Below are 22499 nucleotides of genomic sequence, written 5' to 3'. Positions count from 1 at the left end.
ATGGTTAAGATTACATTCAAGACCCAATACTATCCTTGGGAATTGACCTAATAAAGCAGGGCACTGCCAGCTTTGGGTGTATGTCCCTCGCACTTCAGATCAATATGCTAGTTAGTAGCTCATGCCCATTTTAACTGACCCTCCCAACACCTAACCCCCAGCTATTCCATTTATTATTCTGGCTAGAATTGTCCATATTGTACTGAATTTATGTCAATTTTTGATTGATGGTTTGTATCACAATACCTCATTCACAGACCTAATGTCAAAAACCTCCATCTTATTAAACATTGGTTGCCTGCATTCTGGAACTGACTTTCCCATGGCCCCAGAATTGGAGCCTTTGTTCTACATTCAGAAATCAAATGGTTTCATCTGTACTTTGAACTTTGAAACCCATCCCTAAACTTAGATTAATCTAGCTCCTTTTAATGGCATTGTAATGACACAGAAATAATTACACTTCATTGGAATCTGTTCCGAGTTCTATTATTTAATAAAGGAATATCAATCTCCCACCTGAGACTTACTGAACCTGCACCTCAACCTGCACATACCTTCTAAATAGTTCACTTTGATCCTTGTCACTCAAACAAATTGAAATTGTAAAGATACAGATCTTAATTCCACCCAACACTCTGTTCTCAAATGAAAATCCCCCTCACGTTATTATTTGGAAAAATAAAGTTCCACCATAATCCTCTGATGCTAATTTCAATTCTGTCACTGGCTTTTCTTAATCCTCCATATTTATTAAAATAATTTTTAGCACATAGTGTAGAGTATTCCCAGAATTAGGGCTCAATTAGGAACCAAGTGCAATGGGTTTTATAGCCATCCAAGTTGTGGACCTCAATGCTTGACAAACCTTCTGAGATCATTATGTGCAACATGTCATAAGACCATAAGACATAGGAGCAGAAATTAGGCCATTCGGCCCATTGAGTCTGCTCCGCCATTCAATCATGGCTGATAAGTTTCTCAACCCCATTCTCCCACCTTCTCCCCGTAACCTTTGATCCCCTTACCAATCAAGAATCTATCTATCTCAGTCTTAAATACACTCAATGACCTGGCCTCCATAGCCTTCTGTGGCAATGAATTCCATAGATTCACCACTCTCTGGCTAAAGAAGTTTCTCCTCATCTCTGTTCTAAAAGGTCTTCCCTTTACTCTAAGGCTGTGCCCTCGGGTCCTAGTCTCTCCTACTAATGGAAACATCTTCCCCATGTCCACTCTATCCAGGCCTTTCAGTATTCTGTAAGTTTCAATCAGATCCCCCCTCATCCTTCTAAACTCCATCGAGTATAGACCCACAGTCCTCACACGTTCCTCATATGTTAAGCCTTTCATTCCTGGGATCGTTCTTGTGAACCTCCTCTGGTCCAGAGAAGGGTCCCTCTCCAGGGCCAGAACATCCTTCCTGAGATACGGGGCCCAAAATTGCTCACAATATTCTAAATGTGGTCTGACCAGAGCCTTATAAAGCCTCAGCAGCACATCCCTGCTTTTATATTCTAGTCCTCTCGAAATAAATGCCAACATTGCATTTGCCTTCCTAACTACCGACTCAACCTGCAAATTAACCTTAAGAGAATCCTGGACTAGGACTCCCAAGTCCCTTTGCACTCCAGATTTCTGAATTCTCTCCCCATTTAGAAAATATTCTATGCCTCTATTCTTCCTACCAAAGTGCATGACCTCACACTTCCCCACGTTGTATTCCATCTGCCACTTCTTTGCCCATTCTCCTAACCTGTCCAAATTCTTCTGCAGCCTCCCCGCCTCCTCAATACTACCTGTCCCTCCACCTATCTTTGTATCATCTGCAAACTCAGTCAGGATGCCCTCAGTTCCTTCATCTAGATCATTAATGTATAAAGTGAAAAGTTGTGGTCTCAACACTGACCCCTGCGGAACTCCACTAGTCACCGGCCGCCATCCTGAGAAGGACCCCCTTATACACACTCTCTGCCTCCTGCCAGACAGCCAATCTTCTATCCATGCTAGTGCCTTGCCTCTAACACCATGGGCTCTTATCTTACTGAGCAGCCTCCTGTGCGGCACCTTGTCAAAGGCCTTCTGGAAGTCCAAGTAGATGACATCCATTGGTTCTCCTTTGTCTAAACTAATCATTACATCCTCAAAGAATTCTAACAGATTTGTAAGGCATGACCTCCCCTTGATGAAACCATGCTGACTTTGCCCTATTTTACCATGCACTTCCAAGTATTCTGAAATCCTTAATAATGGACTCTAAAATCTTACCAACGACCGAGGTCAGGCTAATCGGCCTGTAATTTCCCGTCTTTTGCCTCACTCCCTTCTTAAACAGGGGGGTTACATTAGCAATTTTCCAGTCCTCTGGGACCCTCCCTGAATCAAGTTATTCCTGAAAGATCACCGCTAACGCCTCCACTATCACTTCAGCTATCTCCTTCAGAACTCTGGGGTGTAATCCATCAGGTCCAGGTGATTTATCCACCTTCAGACCTTTCAGTTTTCCTAGCACCTTCTCCTTGGTAATGGCCACCATACTCACCTCTGCCCCTCCCAACTCTCTTGAACTTTGGGTATGTTACTCATGTCTTCCACTGTGAAGACTGACGCAAAGCACCTATTCAGTTCCTCCGCCATTTCCCCACTACTACTTCTCCAGCGTCATTTTCCAGCAGCCCAATGTCCACTTTTGCCTCTCTCTTACCCTTTATATATCTAAAAAGACTCTTGCAATCTTCTTTTATATTACTGGCTAGTTTACCCTCATATTTAATCTTCTCCCTCCTTATTTCTTTTTTAGTTGTCCTCTGTTGGTCTTTGTAGGCTTCCCAATCCCCAGGTTTCCCACTGCTTTTCGCCGCATTGTATGCTTTCTCTTTAGCTTTTATGTTGTCCCTGACTTCCCTTGTCAGCCATGGTTGCCTCGTCCTCCCTTTAGTATGCTTCTTCTTCCTAGGGATGAATTTTTGCTGTGTCTCCCAAATTACTCCCAGAAACTCCTGCCATTGCTGTTCCACTCTCTTTCCTGCTAGGCTCATCTCCCAGTCAATTCTGGCCAGCTCCTCCCTCATGCCTCTGTAGTTGCCTTTATTCAACTATAATACCGTTACATCTGATTCCAGCTTTTTCCTCTCAAATTGCAGGGTAAATTCTATCATATTATGGTCACTTCCTCCTAAGGGTTCCTTTACCTTAAGCTCCCTTATCAAATCTGCCTCATTACACATCACTAAATCTAGAATTGCCTGTTCCCTAGTGGGCTCCACCACAAGCTGCTGCAAAAAGCCATCTCATAGACATTCCACAAATTCCTTTTCTTGGGATCCACTACCAACCTGATTTTCCCAGTCTACCTACATATTGAAATCCCCCATGATCACTGTAACCTTGCCTTTCTTACATGCCTTTTATATCTCCTGGTGTATCTTGTGCCCCACATCCTGACTACTGTTCGGAGGCCTGTACATAACTCCCATTATGGTTTTTTTACCTTTGTGGTTCCTCAACTCTACCCGCACAGATTCTACATCATCTGACCCTACGTCATTTCTTGCTATCGATTTAATTTCATTTCTTACTAACAAAGCAACCCCACCCCCTCTGCCACCCTGCCTATCTTTTCGATAGGATGTATATCTTTGGATATTTAGCTCCCAGTCCTGATCCCCTTGCAGCCATGTCTTCATGATGCCCACCACATCATACCTGCCAATTTCAATCTGCACCACAAGCTCATTTACCTTATTTCGTATACTGCGTGCATTCAGATACAACACCTTCAGTCCTGTATTTCCCGTCCCCTTTCTCATTGTCGTCCCTTTATCTGATGTGCTTGAAGTTAGATTCCTAGCCCTTTCCAAACACTCTGTCCTATTTTTTGTTCTGGGGACTTTAATATCCTCTCCTGGGCTCTCCTTTCTTTTCAGTTTTTTCATAATTTTCTATGAAGTTGAATCCACCCCCCCCCCCCCCCCCACCCCCCACACGCTAACCTGCTGCTTTGTTTCCCATTAGTCATACTTCTTGGAGTTTTACCCTTCCCTCCCCCCCACTTTCTAGTTTAAAGTCCTGTTGACCACCCTATTTACCCTTTTCGCTAGAACATTGGTCCCAGATCGGTTCAGGTGGAGACCGTCCCAACGGTACAGATCCCTCCTGTTCCAATACTGATGCCAGTGACCCACAAAATGGAACCCCTCTTTCCCATACCACTCCTTTAGCCACGTGTTTACTTCCCTTATTCTCGCGTCCCTATGCCAATTTGCATGTGGCTCGGGTAGTAATCCGGAGATTATAACCCTTGAGGACCTGTTCTTTAATTTAGTTCCTAGTTCCTGATAATCCCCAAACAGGTCCTCTTTCATAGTCTTACCTATGTTATTTGTCCCGATGTGGACCACAACAATTGGATGCTCCCCCTCCCTCTCCAATATCCTTTCAAGCCGGTCAGAGATGTCCCTCACACTGGCACCGGGCAGGCAACATACCATGCGGGACTCTCAATCCTGCTTGCAAAGGATGCTATCAATTCCCCTAATTATAGAATCCCCTACAACTACCACTTGTCTTTTTCCTCCCCCCTCTTGAATGGCCTCCTGTGCCACAGTGCCGTGGTCAGCTGGCTCATCCTCCCTACAGCCCTCTTCCTCATCCACACAGGGAGCAAGTACCTCGTACCTGTTGGACAAGGTCAAGAGCTGAGGCTCCTCTGTTCCTGAACACAGGATCCCTCTACCTGCCTCACTTGCAGTCACACCCTGCTGACCCTGATCACTGACCGGACTTGAGGTACTTAATCTACCGGGTATGACCGCCTCCTGATACAAAGCGTCCACATAACTCTCCCCCTCCCGGATGTGCCGCAGCGTCCAGAGCTCGGACTGCAGCTCATCAATTCTGAGCCGGAGTTCCTCCAGCAACCAACACTTGCTGCAGATGTGGTCACTACGGCTCGCAATGGGATCTGCCAGCTCCCACATCATACAGCTACAGCACATCACCTGTCCAGCCATCTCAACTTAAATAATTAATATATTAATTAGCTTTGCAGTGTTTTTTTTTCAAATTTGGTGCAGATTTCTTACCAACCAATCATGTCACAGCTATCTTGTGATGTCATTTTTTCAGTTTTAGCTTCAGTTACTCTGTGCCCTGAGGTCACCGCTCCGGTGCGCCTCCTTCCGAGTCTGCTCCCAGGATTTACTCACCAATCATCTGCTTTTTCTTTAAAATCCACTTTCAGAAGAGTGTCCCTCGCAGGTCTGGTGCACTCCTGAAGGCATTGCCTCTTCCTCTCTCTTTTTTTTAGGTTTGAGGAGGATGGAGGGATGGAAATACGACAGCAATATAATGTTTGGGGATATTCCATTCTTTGACAGTGGGTTCTCCTGAATTCCCTCCTGAGTCGCGGTGGCTGCGGTGACTTCTCCCAGAATGCTTCAGTCACTTCTCACCAGCGCCCTCTGTTGGATGCTCTTCCTCCTGTTGAGTGCAAGAGTCCTGCTCCTCCATTCCCTCCTGAGTCGCAGTGGCTGCGGTGACTTATCCCCGAATGCTTCAGTCACTTCTCACCAGCGCCCTGTGTTCTGGTCATATGCCAGTCACTGGAAGTTGGCTGTTTTTGTGAGGCTGGATACCTGATCCTACTGTAAAAATCCCAAAGTGCTTCATAGCAAACACTATTTGACACCAAGCCACATAAGGTGATATTGGTCAAAGAGGTATGTTTTAAGGAGCATGTTAAAGGAGCAGGGAGAGATGGAGAAATTTATGAAAGGAATTCTAGAGATTAGGGTCTTGCAGCTGGTGGCATGGCTCCCTGTCATGGAGCAATGAAAGTCAGGAATGTGCAAGAGGCCAGAATCAGAGGAGCATAAAGATCTTTGAGCACGCTTGAACTTAAAGAGGCGACTGAGACAAGGGGGGATGAAACCATGGAGGGATTGACAAAAATGGTTGATGATTTTAAAAGCAGTTTAAAGGATTGGGGAGGTTGGGGGTGTCTTAACTGCTGCTATTAGCCTGTGCTGTTGCTTTGAAATCTTCCCCTTTGTAAAATTCAGTGAAGTATCGATGATTTGACTGTATGGCTGCAGATTGCTGGACTAGTTCCTCATTAACCACTTTAACAGAATCTTAACAAGCAGTTAATTTTCTCCAATCCTAGTTAAAACATTTCTGGAAAGTATGGAATAATCTGGATGAGTCTATCAGTATTTGCCACCGACATCCAACCACATTTTATCTTATCTAGTTTTTTACTAAAACCAACAAGTTCAAGACTTCACTTCAAAGTAATATAAGGCAGAGCACGTCCATCGGTTTCTATAGTTACAGCCTTCCACCTGTTTCATAGCTTTTGTGTTTGACTGCAGTAAATCATTGCTTGGGCCCAATTACACATTGATTTAATACCTCTCAAGATGCCATTGTATTAACTCACTGGAAAGCAGAAGACTAATACTACAACCATCTATTTAACTACCTTTTTGCACTTTACAAGTATTTTAGTACAATCGATGTTCTACTGTACAATTTCCCCAGTCAATAGCCTGCGACTTTATGTAAACAACCTCGGTTCGGTCATTCACTATTGTTGCACAGATCCTTTCCCATTGGACTGTTAATGGCAAATTGGGTTTTTACAACAATTGAACAGTTTTCATGGTCAAATTTTCAGTCCTAACTCACAAATGACCAGATTTATTGAATACAATTTTGTAACTTGCCCTGTGGAAGTTGAACTCTGAGTTGCTGGTTCCCCTACTAATGTCCCGATCCCTTTAAATTACATTTATGTAAATTGTCTGCCCTTGTCATGAGTATGGTTCTGATACATGTTCACATTTGCACCCTGACCATTAAAAATTATAGGTGGATTGTCCCAGGAAGTCTCAGTGCTATTAGCAATTTACCATTCTGGGGAGATTAGCTGTTCGAATTGACTAACATCCATACTTGGGAATTGAATCCCTAATTTCAGCCAATAAGGATTCAATAGAGAATGGAGGAAAGAGCCTCCCCTCTGAACTCTGTTATTTTACTTCAGTCATTTAATGTTTTTTAAGTGTCCATTTTTAGCTACACCTTTGTTCTGCTGCCATCATGACTACAAATCATAACAGTTTTCCACAGAAATACATAATTCATTTTTCTCCCCCTAGTTATATTATTCTCTTGAGTAGCAAGAGATTTCCTGGAATGAACTCAGATATTCTTTTCTTTGCCAAGTCTCTATTTTAGCTCTCAGCCCTGTATTCCCCACACTAATAGCAAAATCTTCAACAAACTTTGTTCAACCAATTACCTATTAAACTCCAGATTTAGCCCCTTCCCCTAATTGTATCCCTACAGCCAATCAAATCTTCAAAACAAGGAGATTAATTGCTTATTCATTTCATGCTAAGTGTAAATTGACTGCAAGTTTTCCTATGCTATAGTGATTACACTTCAGAAGAAATTTACTGCTGTTCAACACTTTGGGATATCCTGACCACAAGATAAATGTAAGTTCTTTTGCATAGGAACTAAGCTCTTCTTACAACCTATAACCGGGTAGCAATCAAATTCTAGAACCATTTCTGCCATGTTATTTTTGATTATTTCAGTTACAAAAAATATAATTTATATTCAAAGAATTTTTTGGTGAAATATAGCTGTCATGTCAGTTCTTCACTATTCTACCATATACCTTAAATATTTCTAACATTACAAATGCATAAATGTATCTACAATTCAGAATGAAAATTATGAACTCACTCATAGACTTTTCCATTCAATTAACAAATCAGTGTAACAATATTCCCTTGCATAACCTGACATATCCCAATAAACCACGTGAAGATTCCATCCAATTTCACAGCCTTAATTTGACGTTACCACATAAGCAGGAATGTACAAGTACATTGGGACTTCATTATTCAATCTCTTCTAGAACTGTGTACTTCCAGGCTCAACATCCTTCCAAGTGCTGTCAGACTTGCCACCACCTGCGCCTGATGTTGCTTTTCCACCAAGTCTCATTATCCTCAGACCCTTGCCACTGTTTCTGTCTCCCAGATCTTATTTAAATAGTACTGTCTCCTGCCTGAAGCTGGTGATGGCATCAAGTGATAATGTGAATTGGGTTCGGAGGTGGATGCAGTTGGGGCTCAAAGAACATAGGTTTGTGTGAATTTGATTTCATTCCTGAAAGGCCTAGCTCTAATTTAAAAATGATAGCGCTTTGTTCTTAATTCCCCAACTTGATGAAATAGTTTCTCTTCGTCTGTCCTATCAAAACCTTTTAACGTTTCAAAGACCTCACGCAGATCATCTTTCAAACTTCTTTATAAGGGAGTAAAAGCCACATTTATGCAACCTGTCCTCATAATTTAACCCTCTAAGTGTGGAATTTCATCTGACGTGTTACACGTTGACGGCTCTGTGCCTTCTTATTTTAGATAAATGGGGTACAGTTAAAAAAGACCGCAAATGAAAAAGATTCTGGTGAATCTATGCTATTCCACACCCTGCAAAGCAAATATATCCTGAAGCATGACGCCCAGCACTGAATGCAATACTCCAGGTGGGGTCAAGGCTGTATGCAACTGAGGTATAATGTCCTTCTTTTTGTATTCCCACCTATGCGGGCCCAGTTATGCCTGTCTCTTTATGGGGTAAGTGGAACATTCCTTGTTCCAGTCCTACTCAGGCCCCCTCCCACAACTCTTTCTTTGGTACATCGATGACTGCTTCGGTGCTGCTTCATGCTCTCGTCTGGATCTGGAAAAATTTATTAATTTTGCTTCCAATTTCCACCCCTCCATCAGTTTTACATGGTCCATCACTGACACTTCCCTTCCCTTCCTTGACCTCTCAGTCTCAATTTCTGGTGAAAGACTGTCCACCAATATTCATTACAAGCCTACCGACTCCCACAGCTACCTTGACTACAGCTCCTCACACCCCGCTTCCTGTAAGGACTCCATCCCATTCTCTCAGTTCCTTCGTCTCCGTCGCATCTGTTCTGATGATGCCACTTTCAAAAACAGTTCCTTTGACATGTCTTCCTTCTCCCTTAACCAAGGTTTTTCACCCACGGTGGTTGACAGGGCCCTCAACCGTGTCCGGCCCATCTCCCGTGCATCCGCGCTCACACCTTCCTCTCCCTCCCAGAACCATGATAGGGTCCCCCTTGTCCTCACTTATCACCTCACCAGCCTCCGCGTTCAAAGGATCATCCTCCGCCATTTCCGCCAACTCCAGCATGATGCCACCACCAAACACATCTTCCCGTCACCCCCGCTGGAGGCTCCCTGCAGGGATCGTTCCCTCCGGGACACCCTGGTCCACTCCTGCATCACCCCTTACACCTCAACCCCCTCCCATGGCACCTTCCCATGCAACCGCAGAAGGTGCAACACCTGCCCCTTTACTTCCCCCCTCCTCACCATCCAAGGGCCCAAACACTCCTTTCAAGTGAAGCAGCGCTTCACTTGCACTTCCCTCAATATAGTCTACTGCATTCGCTGCTCCCAATGCAGTCCCCTCTACATTGGAGAGACCAATCGCAGACTGGGTGACCGCTTTGTGGAACACCTTCGGTCTGTCTGCAAGCATGACCCAGACCTCCCTGTCGGTTGCCATTTCAACACTCCACCCTGCTCTCATGCCCACAAGTCCGTCCTTGGCCTGCTGCAATGTTCCATTGAAGCTCAACGCAAACTGGAGGAACAGCACCTCATCTTCTGACTAGGCACTTTACAGTCTTCCGGACTTAATATTGAGTTCAACAATTTCAGATCATGAACTCTCTCCTCCATCCCCACCCCCTTTCCGATCCCCGTTTTTCCAATAATTAATCATTTTTTTACAAATATATTTTTCTTTTCCCACCTATTTTTAAATTTATTTCAATCTATTGTTTCATCTCCACCTTTTAGCCCATTTCGATCCCTTCCTCCCACCCCACCCCCACTAGGGCCATCTTCCACTAGCTTGTCCTGCTTGCTACCCTTCATGTCCCCATTAGCACATTCCTTAGATAATATCACCACCGTCAACACCCCTTTGTCCTTTTGTCTATGACATCTTTGGCAGTCTCTTCTTGGCCTCCACCTATCACTGGCCCCCTTTCGAGCCCTACTTGTCCCACCCCCTCTACCAGCTTATATTTCACCTCATTTCTATATTTCTTATTTCTGATGACAAGTCATACGGACTCGAAATGTCAACTGTATCCCTCCCCGCAGATGCTGTCAGACCTGCTGCGTTTTTCCAGGTATTTTTATTTTTATTCTAGATTTCCAGCATCTGTAGTATTTTGCTTTTATCTTAGGGAACGTGCACATTCACCTGGGCATCCCTGAAGGAAAAGGGTTGTGGCTGGTAGGTCACAGAGGGGAAGTGGAAGGTGATGCCAGGGGGGTCAACTGTGATGGTGGAAAGGAAATGGGTGACTGGAGGAGGAGAAAAGACGGGAGAGCGCACGAGGAACCAAATCAAGGCTATGCTGTCTAAATCGAAAGTGAAATGGCAGTTGTGAAGGGCAACATCAGGTTTTGCATGGGGCTCTGATCGTTGGATGGGTGGAGATGTAGGTCAGCTCAGATGGAGAACTGAAAGTGAGATAGGCAGCATTGAAAATTCTCAGGACAGTGAGGTGAGCGTGGTACGTGAAGGACCTGCGTGCGTGGTAGAGTGCTTGCACGAGGCTCTGAAAGGCCCTGCCCCACACACAGTCCTCTCTCCAGAATCACTCATTGGCTAGCTGCTTCCTCTGCAGTAACAGAGGTCAAGGTTCAGGGGCTCGCAGGCAAAGGGGACTCAGAGGGAGAGGACAGTCTCTGAGATTTCTGAGTAGATGTCCCAGGGGTGTCCAGTTGCCACTCCTCCTCCCTTCGGAGGTTAAGGAGCAGCTGGAGAGACATCGAGGTACCCCGTTTCCCTCTCACAGTGCCAATGCAGGAAATTATAGCTTGAGAGACATTGGCATTACAAATTGGGATTGTATCATAAGCATTAGGAATCAGGCTGGCAATCAGGCAAAAAAATCATTGGGAATAAGAAAGGTGGATAATTTGGGAGGTCAAGCAAAGCATCAGAATGGTGGGGCCAAAGTGGGCCAAAGAAGCAATTCATCGCAGTCCTTTTGCCCTGGTTTCTCACCAAAGTCAACAACTACAGTCTTTATGATTTATTTTTATCATCAGATCTGTAAACAGATTTTGCATTGGAGGGGTTGTTTGTGCTAGTACTTCACACTGTGTGATTTTTTTACATCTGATAGTAACCCAAATGTAAATTTGTTGGATTCCCTGAGAATGCTGCTGGGATTACCTATTTTGTAATAGATGTCCCGAATAACCAGTCTTTGAAAATAAGGCCAGTTGTCTTTGGAGTCACTAAACAGCCCTTGGAGACCCATTGAAGATGTCTCTGCAAAAACTGGAATGTGACATTAACCCAGTCATGGTTTGATTTATCACTCTCAATATCAGTTAAATAAATATTATTCAGGACACTGTTCAGAATTCTGGTTAAAGTGTGCCTCAACAATATTATACTAGCAAAATAATATTGTAGATCTTATTCAAAACATGCTGGAGAAAATTATTTTAGAGGTACTATTTTGGTCACAACCTACATTTTAGGCTGGATTTTCATCTCAGAGGAAGGAAGCAGGATTTGGGAAATTTCCTGGTTCAGCACGCTTGCCTCATAATAAAGTGCCTCGGGGGAGTGGGTACGAGTGCATGCTTGGCTGAGAGCCCAAACTTTCAGTAGTTTGTTGAAACAGCTGCACACAAGGGAAAACATTGTTTGACAGTCTTTTTCTTAGATCTATTTTCTCAATGGTTCAATGTTTATTTACACAAGATAAAGAGGTGTCAAGTGCTTATAGTTTCTGCTATTTCAACACTTGCCATTGTTATTATAGGGTTTATTGGTTCTGTACAGAGTGTATACGGGGTAAATGTGCATGTAAGTACAATGAGTTGGCATGGGGGGTATGATGGGCCATTGGGGTGGGTGGGGGCATGGTTTGGCATAGAGGTTATGAATGGCCATTGGGATTGGGTAGTGACAGGGGTTGGCATGCGGGGAGATGGAAAAACCTTTTGAAGTTATCTTTCAACAAGTTCCCACATTCCAGGCTATGGTTCACCATTATTCTGAGGGGCCATGAACCATAAGCCCTTGAGAAGCTACCCCCCAACTCAATGAAAATTGTGGGGAGCCATGAGCTTTGTATACCCTCAATGGATCACACTCTTCCCACACTCTTCTCCCATGTTATCCAAAATTGGGGATGCCAGGAATGGGGGCAGGAATCCCAGAATAGGGTATCATTCGCTATTTTTAAAGCTCTGCGGAGTCTCCCCAACTCTGTGAAAATCTGACCCTTTATGTCAACAGTAATCCATATTGTAATTAAGTTACCGATATTACGGGTTACAACATTCAATAGCGTTATCCTATAACATTAGTGTAAATTATGAACTGCCAAACAGAATGCAAAATCTATCAACAATCTGGATCTGTCAACATTGAAATCTTCTTGGAAACATCTAATATTTTCTATTTGACATCTGTTGAGTATTGGCATTTTTTTCCCCATCAGATATACAACCTAGTTTTTATGTATAATGATGTTGTAAGTACAATGTCAAGCTGGTTTATAGAAATATATCAATTCATTTCCAGATCCCAAAACCCTGTGATGTTCATCCAAACCATCTTAAGTCAAAACAAAATTGTTCTTAGTAAAATGTAAATACGTACATTGATTTTCATCTGAAGTAATCTCAATTTCCAAATATGCTGTCTTCTTCCAGTGTTGATAGGATACTACACACATATACATGCCAGCATAACTTTCCTTCATAGGTCCCTTGAATTTGAGGTTATTTTTGACTAGTTCAATGCCTTCAGGGAATGAGTCATTTTGCCTTGGAAAATAATAGATAATAATTAAATTCACTTTAAATTAAAGATACTTGGCAAATACACTTTTCAGATTTTGTTGCAAAATATTTGAGATAATTTTGAATGCATATATTTTGATTAATACTGCTTCCAGAAAAGTAATTTGCTTTTGATCTGTAAGTCTCAGTCAATAAGTTTATGTGTAACATAAAAAGTTCTGGGTGGAAAGAATAAAATAATTAAAGATAAGAAAGTCCATTCAGCCCATCATAGCTCTTCCATCCAGAGAGACCCTATAATACCCAGATAATACTTCTAATTATTCCACCCCCATAACACTTTCTGAGAGTCTATTCCAAATAATCACTCTTTATGTGAGGAAGAACTTCCAGATAAATGTACCTTTATTCTTGTGCTAAAGCTACATTTAATTTAAAATAGTAATCCATATTTGCCTAATCCATTACCTCAATTACTTCATATACCTCTCAGGCACATCCTTTAAAGTCCATTGTCTGGAATTTACACAGGGGGCAGGCTCCCAAAACCCCAGAGTAAATTTCGGGTGCGAACCCACCTCCATTTAGCTGGCTTACCCCACTTTAATTTTTCAGTGATGGCCCTTTAATTTGTATGAGGTGGGACTTTGGCTAATCTCCAGGAGAATATCTGACCTCGTAGACCTGGCTGTCAATTAGAGGCTGGCAATTCTGCACATCTGTATTACCAGCAGGGACAGTGGCCACTGCTGGTGCTGTAGGTAGGGCATGAGGTGGTGTTCCGTGATGGACCCGAACATTGAGGTAAGTCTGAGATCACTCAGGGACTGGGCTAACAGGCCCCAGTGAGGAGGGGTGGGAGGCATGTTGGATAGGGCAGGGAGCGGAGGGCGGACGTGGAGAGACAAAACTGTTGGGGGCCTCCGTTTAGCATGAGGGGAACCAGAAAGAAGGCACCTCCCCCTGTTTCAGAGCTAAACCTGCTGGACTACATGTTGGGCGCTGGCCTCTACAGCTTGCTGTTATATCGGAGCCGACAGCAGGATAAGGCCTTTAATTGCCCATTTAATTTTCACTGGCCCGTCAGCCTTGACCAAATTTTTGAGTTCGAAGGTCATCGGTTTCAAATCACACTCCAGTGATTTGAGTATATAGGCTGCAATTTCAGTCCATTACTTTGGGAGTGCTATACCGTCAGAGATACTGGCCGGGATTTTCCAGCCCCATCGCAGGCGGGACCTGCCCTGGGCGAGGCGGTGCCCCAATCAGAAGTCCATGCAGGTCTCCCTGCAGGCAGCCATCTTACATTCAGTTCAATAAAGGGGATGCAACAGCCACTCATCTCAGCTGGGGCAAGTCTAAAGCTTGAACTCATAACCCTAAATGTGCAAACAGAGACTTAAAATGTGTTGCAGCACAAAAAACCATTGACTGCCGAACAGGTCCTAAAGGAGTACAAAGATGTTTTTACAAGGTTTGAATGTCTACCTGGAGAATATAATCTCCAAGTAGATGACAGTGTAAGACCAATTTAGCATCTGCCAAGAAGAGTTCCAGCTCCAAAAGACAAGATAGAAGAGCTGGAGAAGAAGGGAGTAAACAAGAAAGTGACAACTCCTACAGACTGGATTAGCAGCATGGCAGCAGTGAAACAACCTGGAAAGCTGTGAGCATGCTTAGACCCAAAGGATCTAAATAACATGCTGAAGCGATCTCACTACCCATGACAACAGTCGAAGGGATCTCACTGCAACTTGCCAAGACAAAGATATTCACTACCCTAGATGCGAAGGATGGCTACTCGCAAGTGAAGGTGGATGAAAACAGTAGCTTTCTAGTTACCTTCTGGATGCCGTTTGGGAAAGAGATGGTTGCATATGCTGTTTAGAATTTCCATGACTCAGGAACAGTATCAACGCAGGCAGCATGAGATATTTAGTGATCTTCCTGGAGTGGAAACCATAGTGGATGATCTACTAGTCTATGGATGTGAAGCTACAATCAAGAAACCATAGCTGACCATGATCAAATTAAATATGATTAAATAGAGAGAGTTCACCAGATGAACCTGAAGCTGAACAAGAAGAAATTGCAACTGAAGATGCCTGAAGCCATATACATAGGCCATATTTTATAAACAAAAGGTCTTTGCCTGGCTCCTGACAAGGTGAAAACACTAGCAGCAATGTAGTGATTAACAGTTGTGAAAGCAGTGCAATGATTTGTTGGATTCATGAACTATTTAGCAAAATTTTTTGCCTAATTTTTCGTCAGAGTGTGAACCATTATGCAAACTCACTGCCAAAGATGTGCAGTGGTATTAGGGAACAGAAGAAGCTGCCAGCGTTCAGTAAAATCAAACAATTGGTGACAACAATGCCAGTGCTGAAGTAGTATGACATCACTGATGAAGTCATATTGCAAAGTGACACCAGTGAGACAGGTCTTGGAGCAACCCTAAGGCAACGAGGACAACCAGTTGCATTTACATCCAGGGCATTAACGCAAATGGAACAACGCTACGCTCAGATCGAGAAAGAGTGCCTGGCTATTATTTTTGCTTGTGAGCATACTTGCTTGGGAGAGACAATATAACAGTGGAGTCCAACCACAAGCCACTTCACAGCATTTTTCTCAAACCATTACTATCTGCTCCAAAGTGCAAAGAATGTTACTTTGTTTACAGTGACATCATCTGGATGTGACACACCAGTAAGGGAAACAAATGTATATTGCTGACATGATGTCAAGAGCAGCATTCCCCATGAAGAAATTACAGGATGCTGCAACAGAACATGAAATCTTCCAGATTCAACATGAGGCAGCAGCTCGACATGCTCTGGAAGTCATCAATTCAGAAGAGACATTGAACCTGACAGACAACTGCCTTGCTCAAAACAAGCAAACTATCCAACAATATGCAACTCTCCAAGTTTTACAAGAAGCAGTGATGAAAGCATGACCTGAGGTCATCAAGAACAAGCCTGTGGTCACAAGAGTATATTGGGCATACAGAGATGCAGTGACACCCCAAGATGGCACCTTGTACAAAGGAAGTAGAGTCATAGTCCCTAAGCAGATGAGAGGAGAGGTGCTGAAGCACATCTATGCAAGCCATTAAGGAATTGATTTGAGTCTGAGGAAGGCAAGAAACATAGAAAATAGGAGCAGGAGTAGGTCATTCAGCCCCTCGAGCCTGCTCCACCAGTCAATATGATCATAGCTCATCCTGTATTGCAATGCCATTCACCCTCCCCATACCCATTGATGCCTTTAGAGTCTAGAAATCTATCTATTTCCTTCTTAAATGTGCTCAGTGACTTGGACTCCACAGGCCTCTGTGGTAGAGAATCCCACAGGTTCACCACCGTCTGAGTGAAGAAATGTTTCCTCATTTCAGTGCTAAATGGTCCACCCAGTATCCTGAGACTGTGTCCCTTGTTCTAGACCCCCCAGCCAGAGGAAACATCATCCCGGCATACAACATGTCCCACCCTGTCAGAATTTTCGATGTCTCAATGAGATCCCCTCTCATTCTGCTAAACGCCAGTGAATACAGGCCAAGTCAGTCCAATCTCTCCTCATACAAAGATCCTCCCATCCCAAGAATCAGTCTGGTGAACCTTTGCTGCACTCCCTCTATGGCAAGTGTATCCTCTCTTAGGGGAGAATTTTCCCCATGTTGGGCGCTCTGTGCGGGAGCGGGCACGGGCAATCGCAGACCCGATCACCGCCAGCGATCCAGACCGCGCCGCCATTTTATGCGGGTGAGCCAATTAAGGCCCGCCCAGTGTGTTTGCCGACTCCCAGGGACGGCGGGAGTGGACGGGCGGAGGCGGATCGGCAATCGCCACCGGGTCGAATGGCGACCCGGCAGCCTGTTTAAAGGCCAAGCTGCAGCCGCTCCAAGGCTGCTGTACATGGCCAGAGGTCGGGGCCAAGGCACATTGAGGCTAGGCATGCAGGAGGGTAGGGCAGGTGGTCACTGTGTGCCCAGGTTTTCAGACGAGCGCCTTGCTGCCCTCCTCGAGGAGGTGGCAGCACGGCAGGAGGTGCTCTTCCTCGAGGACAGGAGAAGGCCACCCCACTTGACCAAGCGTGCATGGGAGGAGGTTGCGGAGGTTGTGAGTTCCCACGATGTGATGCAGTGCTCATGGACCCAGTGCCGCAAGCACTTTAACAACCTGCTGCGCACAGGAAGGGTGAGTAACATGTTTGGAATCATTCGCTGCACCCATCATGTAAGCTTCTCCCCAGCTGGCGGACGACCCAGGTCTGAGTGGCCTGAGTGCAGTGAGTCAGTGACAGCATGTGTCATTAGCTGGATGGCCCAGCAGATATTCCCTATGTGTTCATCAGCCTGAGAGGTTTGTGGTGATATGGGTTCTGCACCCGCAGCATATGGTGGACTGAGACCCACATGACTGTGGTGGGGGCAGCCTGGAGGATCTGCACCCAGGCGCAGTGCCCGAACTCCAGGACATGTCGAAATCAGGGTGATGACATGGTGGGAGGGAATGTTCGAGGTGGCTTGGCACAGATGGATCTGCTGCCCTCTGCGCTCCACATCATTGTGCCTCCTTGCAACGGCAGGTATAACTGTGTGTTCCCAACTGTGATGAAGGCAGCATGTAGTCAAGGGGGTGGGGGGGTGGGGAAGGACACATCTGGCATATTTGTGTGAGCGCTGGGCTATCAGTGGGGGAAGGATGCACTGCACTCCTGCAATATCAACTGGGCTTGGGGTGGGCCGGCTGGCAGGAGATTGACGGAACAAGGATCACTTATCAATGCTATTATTACATTTCCAGGAGAAGAATTCTCATAACAACGGTGAGCGGCTGAGGACTGGCCATGGGCCAGACCAGATTTTGCTGCTTAGCCGTTTTGAGCAGGAGGCCCTCGACCTGGAGAGGCGCCACGCACCCAGGTTCACTGGAGCCGGAGAGGCTGGGGTTCCACGGGCAGGTATGTATGGCCAGCACTCACACCACCAGTAGTCTCCCAACATCCATGGCAGTGCTGATTGTTGAGTGAGTGACATAACCAACATGGCTTGCCCAGTGTGTGTGGACTGATGAGCGCATGATGATCCGGGGGACAGGCATGTACATTGACATTGCCCGCAGGCTAACTAATCGAATTTCCTCACTCTTCCTTTCAGCATCAGCAGTGCAGGGTCGGGACCCGGAGCAGCCTGGCACCTGTGGGCCATGAAGTTGCACCGTCAGAAGCATCACACCATCTCTGCCAAGCAGGCACCAACGCAGATACTGGCATCTCAGTGGGCATCATATCTTCGGTTAGTGTCCCGTGTCACAGTGGTGAGGGCACTTCACAGTCACTGGAGCAGCTGGCAGAGACAGAGAATGCCGATGGCACCAGCAGCCGGAGGACTGCAGGGGCCCAGGCACATGCTCAGTCCGTCGCTGATGATGAGCCTCTGGAGTCATTGGAGATGCAGCCAAGTGCTGATGCGCGGCCGGGTGTTTGGGAACATCTGGTGGAGATACATGGGGCTCTGCTTGGCTTGGTGTCGGTGGTGGGGGAATCTATATGGACTGTGGCCGATGCATTGAGCCTCATGGCTGAGCGCCAAGCTTCCTCCGTGGAGAGAGTAGCGACTCTCATTGGGAGTCAGCTTCAGGGACAGGATTAGGGGTTCCTGGGGTTGTGCTCAGACCTGCAATCCCTCACAGGGACATTGACCTCATGTGGTCAGTGCCCGTGTGGGCAGTGGTTTGGGCACCAGATATCTCACCTCGGTGCTCATCCATCTACAGTGAGCAGGGAGAGCCGAACGGACCTCACGTCAGCGGAGTAGCTGCCAGTCGTCTCTGCTGGTGCCTCTCAGGGCACTCCGGTGAGGGCAGAACCCAATGAGGCTGCGACAACTGGGGAGATGCCAGCTGCGGAGCGGGCAGCTCCCTCCCAGGCTGGGCCAGCAGAGGCCCGAAGGGCCAGAGGACGTCTGCCAAGGTCATCAAGGCCAACAGGACATCAGAGAGAGCAGGCTGTCTCAGATGCCAGTGCCAGTGAGGGGGCACCACAAAGATGTAGCACCCGCAAAAGAAAAATGAAGGCACCTTAGGCACACCCCGGGTTCATCACTGGTGGTTTTTTGTTGGCCCCCACTATGAGTTCCTTCTGATTGTGTTTGAAGTGCAACACCATTTTATTTCTGTTATGTTAAGAGACTTTTGTTACAGCATTAAATTTATGTCGTCTAAAATGGTTGGGGGTGCCTCTTTTCTTGAGCTGGTGCATGGATTCCTGAGATTTGCTGAGTGATTTGTGTGTCATTTACATTTATTGTCAATGCTCCTGTCCAGTCAGATTTTGCACTAAGGTCTCCAGGATGGAGGCTACAGGCCAGGCTTGTGTTGGAGATCCATATGTGCTGTGCTAGCTAAAGGTTCCTTGGATTAGAGTGTCCCAGGTGTCCCTGCCTCCCTGGAGTGTGCCTGGGTCGGCATGTGCCCCCTCCTCATTTCCCTGTGAGTTCTCATCCTCGGACTCACTGCTGGACTCATCGTGCTCAGCTGCAGCCACTCTGCCTGCATATTCTTCATCCACAGCGTCCCACTTTGCAGCTCATGATTATGGAGAGAACAGCATGCAATCACTACCAGCGACATTCGATCTGGGGGACACTGCAGTGCACCCCCTGAACGTTCCAGGCATCTGAAGTGCATTTTGAGAAGACCGATGGTTCTCTCCACCACAGTCCTTGTGGAGGCGTGACTTCTATTATACTGCTGCTCAGTTTTTGTTCTTGGATGGCGGTGAGGCGTCATGAGCCACCTTCTGAGGGGATAGCCCTTGTCACCCAGCAGCCAACCATCCAGCCAGGCTGGAGCACTGAAGAGCCCTGGCACCTGGGAGTGTCTGAGGATGTAGGCGTCGTGGGAGCTGCCTGGGTACCTTGCACAAACTTGCAGAATCTGCATCCTGTGATCACATACTATCTACACGTTCATGGAGTGGAATCCCTTCCTGTTGACGAAGGCACCGGGCTCACCTGCTGGCACCTTGATGGCCACATGTGTACAGTCTATTGCACCCTGGACGCAGGGAAAGCCGGCAGTGGCCGCGAAGCCTCTAGCTCACTCTGTCTGGCTGGCCTCGTTCCCAACGTTAGTGGGTGAAGGTCAGTGCACACCTGAACAGAGCGTTTGTGACCTGCTTGACACAAGTGTGGACAGCTGATTGGGAGACACCGCAAAGATCACCCACTGGCCCCTGGAAAGAGCCAGAGGCATAGAAGTTCAGGGAAGCTGTGACCTTTAGAGACACGGGCATGGGGTGTCCGCCCACGTAGTTAGCTGAGATCTCTGGACCAATCATCTGACAGATACTGTTGACTGTCTCCCTTGACAGATGGAGCCTCCTTCAGCACTGCACCTCAGACATGTTGAGGTAGGTGCTTCGCCGCCTGTATACCTTGGCAGTAGGAGAGTGCCGTCTTCTGCGGCCCCTTGCACCTTGGACTACCTCTTGGCCCTGCACCCCTTGTGCCTGCGCCTGTCCTCCCAAAGGTGGCTCCCTTGGAGGCTGAATATGCACTACTAGCCTCCTCCCCCTTCTGGCCCTCCCTTCCTCCTCAGATGAGGTGCCTCCAGTGGAGAGATCACCTCCCATTCCCAGACTCAGGAAGGCTTCCTGAAACCTACAGGCCCCAAAACAAATCCTCACTGTAAAGTGCTGACCTGAAGGTTATGAGTCCAGTCCAAGCAGCTGCTATGCATTTGCAACTTTTCCACCTCACACAGGAAAGTTTCACTAACTTCTGAGCATTAATTTTTAAATGCCTGGATTCGTGAACCCACTGAGCCCTCTTCTCCTGCCCATGGATGAGCTTCATGCAAATTTCTGATACCCGCCTGCCCATTGTGTCTGTGCGACCAGCCGAAGATCGCACGGGCGCCTTAAAATCCAGGTCAATTGGAGCCTCAAGAGCCTTAAGTGGCCCTTTAATTAATGGCAGTCGCGCAACAAACATCGTCGCACGCCCGCCCACCGAAATATCGCGCTGGCGCGCGGTGACGTCAGGACATGCGCCCGACCTCACCACGCGCCATTTTATGTGTCGGTGAGTGGGGCCCCCCACACGTCATCGGAAAGATTCTGCCCTTAGGTAAGATGACCAAAACTGCACACAATACTCCAGGTGTGGTCTCACCAAGGCCCTGTACAGCTGCAGTAAGACATCCTTGCTCCGTACTCAAGTCCGCTTGCAATGAAGGCCAACATACCACTTGTCATCTTAACTGCTTGCTGTACCTGTATGCTTGCTTTCAATGATTGGTGGACAAGGACACCCAGGTCCCTCTGTACATCAACATTTCCCAATCTATCACCATTTAAATAATACTCTGCCATTCGGTTTTTCCTACCAACATGCATAACTTCACACTTATCCACGATATACTGCATCTGCCATGCATTTGCCCACTCACACAACTTGTCTAAATCGCCTTGAAGCCTCTTAACAACCTCCTCACCACTCATGTTCCACCTAGTTTTGTGTCATCAGCAAACTTAGAAATGTTACATTTGGTTCCCTCATCCAAATCATTGATATATATTGTGGATAGCTGGGGCCTAAGCATTGATCCCTGCAGTACCCCGCTAGTCATGGCCTGCCATTCTGAAAAAGACCCCTTTATCCCTACTCCATGATTCCTGCCTGCTAACCAATTCTCAATCCATGCCAATATATTACCCCCAATCCCATGTGCTTTAATTTTACACACTAACCTCTTATGTGGGACTTTATCAAAAGCTTTCTGAAAATCCAAATACACCACATCCACTGGTTCTCCCTTATCTATTCTGCTAGTTACGTCCTCAAAAAACTCCAGTAGATTTGTCAAACATGATTTCACTTTCATAAATCCATGTTGACTTTGTCTAATCCTGTTGATATTTTCGAAGTGTCCTGTTATCATATACTTTACAATAGACTCTAGCATTTTCCCTACCACTGATGTTAGGCTAACTGGTCTGTAATTCCGTTTTTTCCCTCCCTCCTTTTTTAAATAGTGGGGTTACATTTTCCACCCTCCAATCTGCTGGGACTGTTCCAGAATCTACAGAATTTTGGAAGGTGACAACCAACACATCCACTATTTTCATGGCCACCTCCTTTGGTACCCTGGGATGTAGATTATTAGGCCTTGGGTGTTTATTGGCTCTCAGTCCCATTAATTTCTCCAGCACTATTTTTTTAGTAATACCAATTTCCTTCAATTTCTCCTTCTCACTAGGCCCTCGATTCCTTAGCATTCCTGGGAAGTTATTTGTGTCTTCCTCTGTAAAGACTGAACTAAAGTAGTTGTTTAATTTCTCTGCCATTTCCCTGTTCTCTATTATACATTTGCCCATTTTGGACTGTAAGTGACATTTGTCTTCACCAATCTTTTTCTTCTTACATATTTATAGAAACTTTTACAGTCCTTTTTTATGTTCCTTGCAAGTTTACTCTCAGACTCTATTTTTTCCATCTTAACCAATCTCTTGGTCCTCCTTTCCTGAATTCTAAACTGCTCCAAATCCTCAGGCTTGCTACTTTTTCCAGCAACTTTATGA

General features: G+C 45.9%; 1 protein-coding gene and 1 long non-coding RNA gene across 5 annotated transcripts in view; one reads left to right on the top strand and one right to left on the bottom strand.

The window, feature by feature from the left end:
• The window catches only part of LOC144682965 (nectin-1-like), a 79853-nt gene that overhangs the window by 30259 nt on the left and 27095 nt on the right, over positions 1-22499 (bottom strand). For both annotated transcript variants that reach the window (XM_078545898.1, XM_078545897.1), the window contains exon 5: positions 12766-12932. In XM_078545898.1, coding sequence (XP_078402024.1) covers positions 12766-12932 — 167 coding nt within the window. The remainder of the gene's footprint in view (positions 1-12765; positions 12933-22499) is intronic.
• LOC144682969 (uncharacterized) overlaps positions 1-22499 on the top strand; it is a 192819-nt gene that overhangs the window by 155472 nt on the left and 14848 nt on the right. Inside the window, exon 1 of one of the 3 annotated variants that reach the window (XR_013577141.1) lies at positions 7443-7505. The exons of the other annotated variants lie outside the window; for them this stretch is intronic. This is a non-coding gene — a long non-coding RNA (uncharacterized LOC144682969). Of the gene's footprint in view, positions 1-7442; positions 7506-22499 lie in introns of those variants that run through there. 3 annotated transcript variants of the gene reach the window in all.

This window comes from Cetorhinus maximus, chromosome 7, assembly GCF_964194155.1.
Source record: "Cetorhinus maximus chromosome 7, sCetMax3.hap1.1, whole genome shotgun sequence".
In the NCBI taxonomy this organism is placed as follows: domain Eukaryota; kingdom Metazoa; phylum Chordata; class Chondrichthyes; order Lamniformes; family Cetorhinidae; genus Cetorhinus; species Cetorhinus maximus.
Note: the sequence above shows the minus strand (reverse complement) of the source record. Positions and strands in the feature narration are given on the sequence as shown.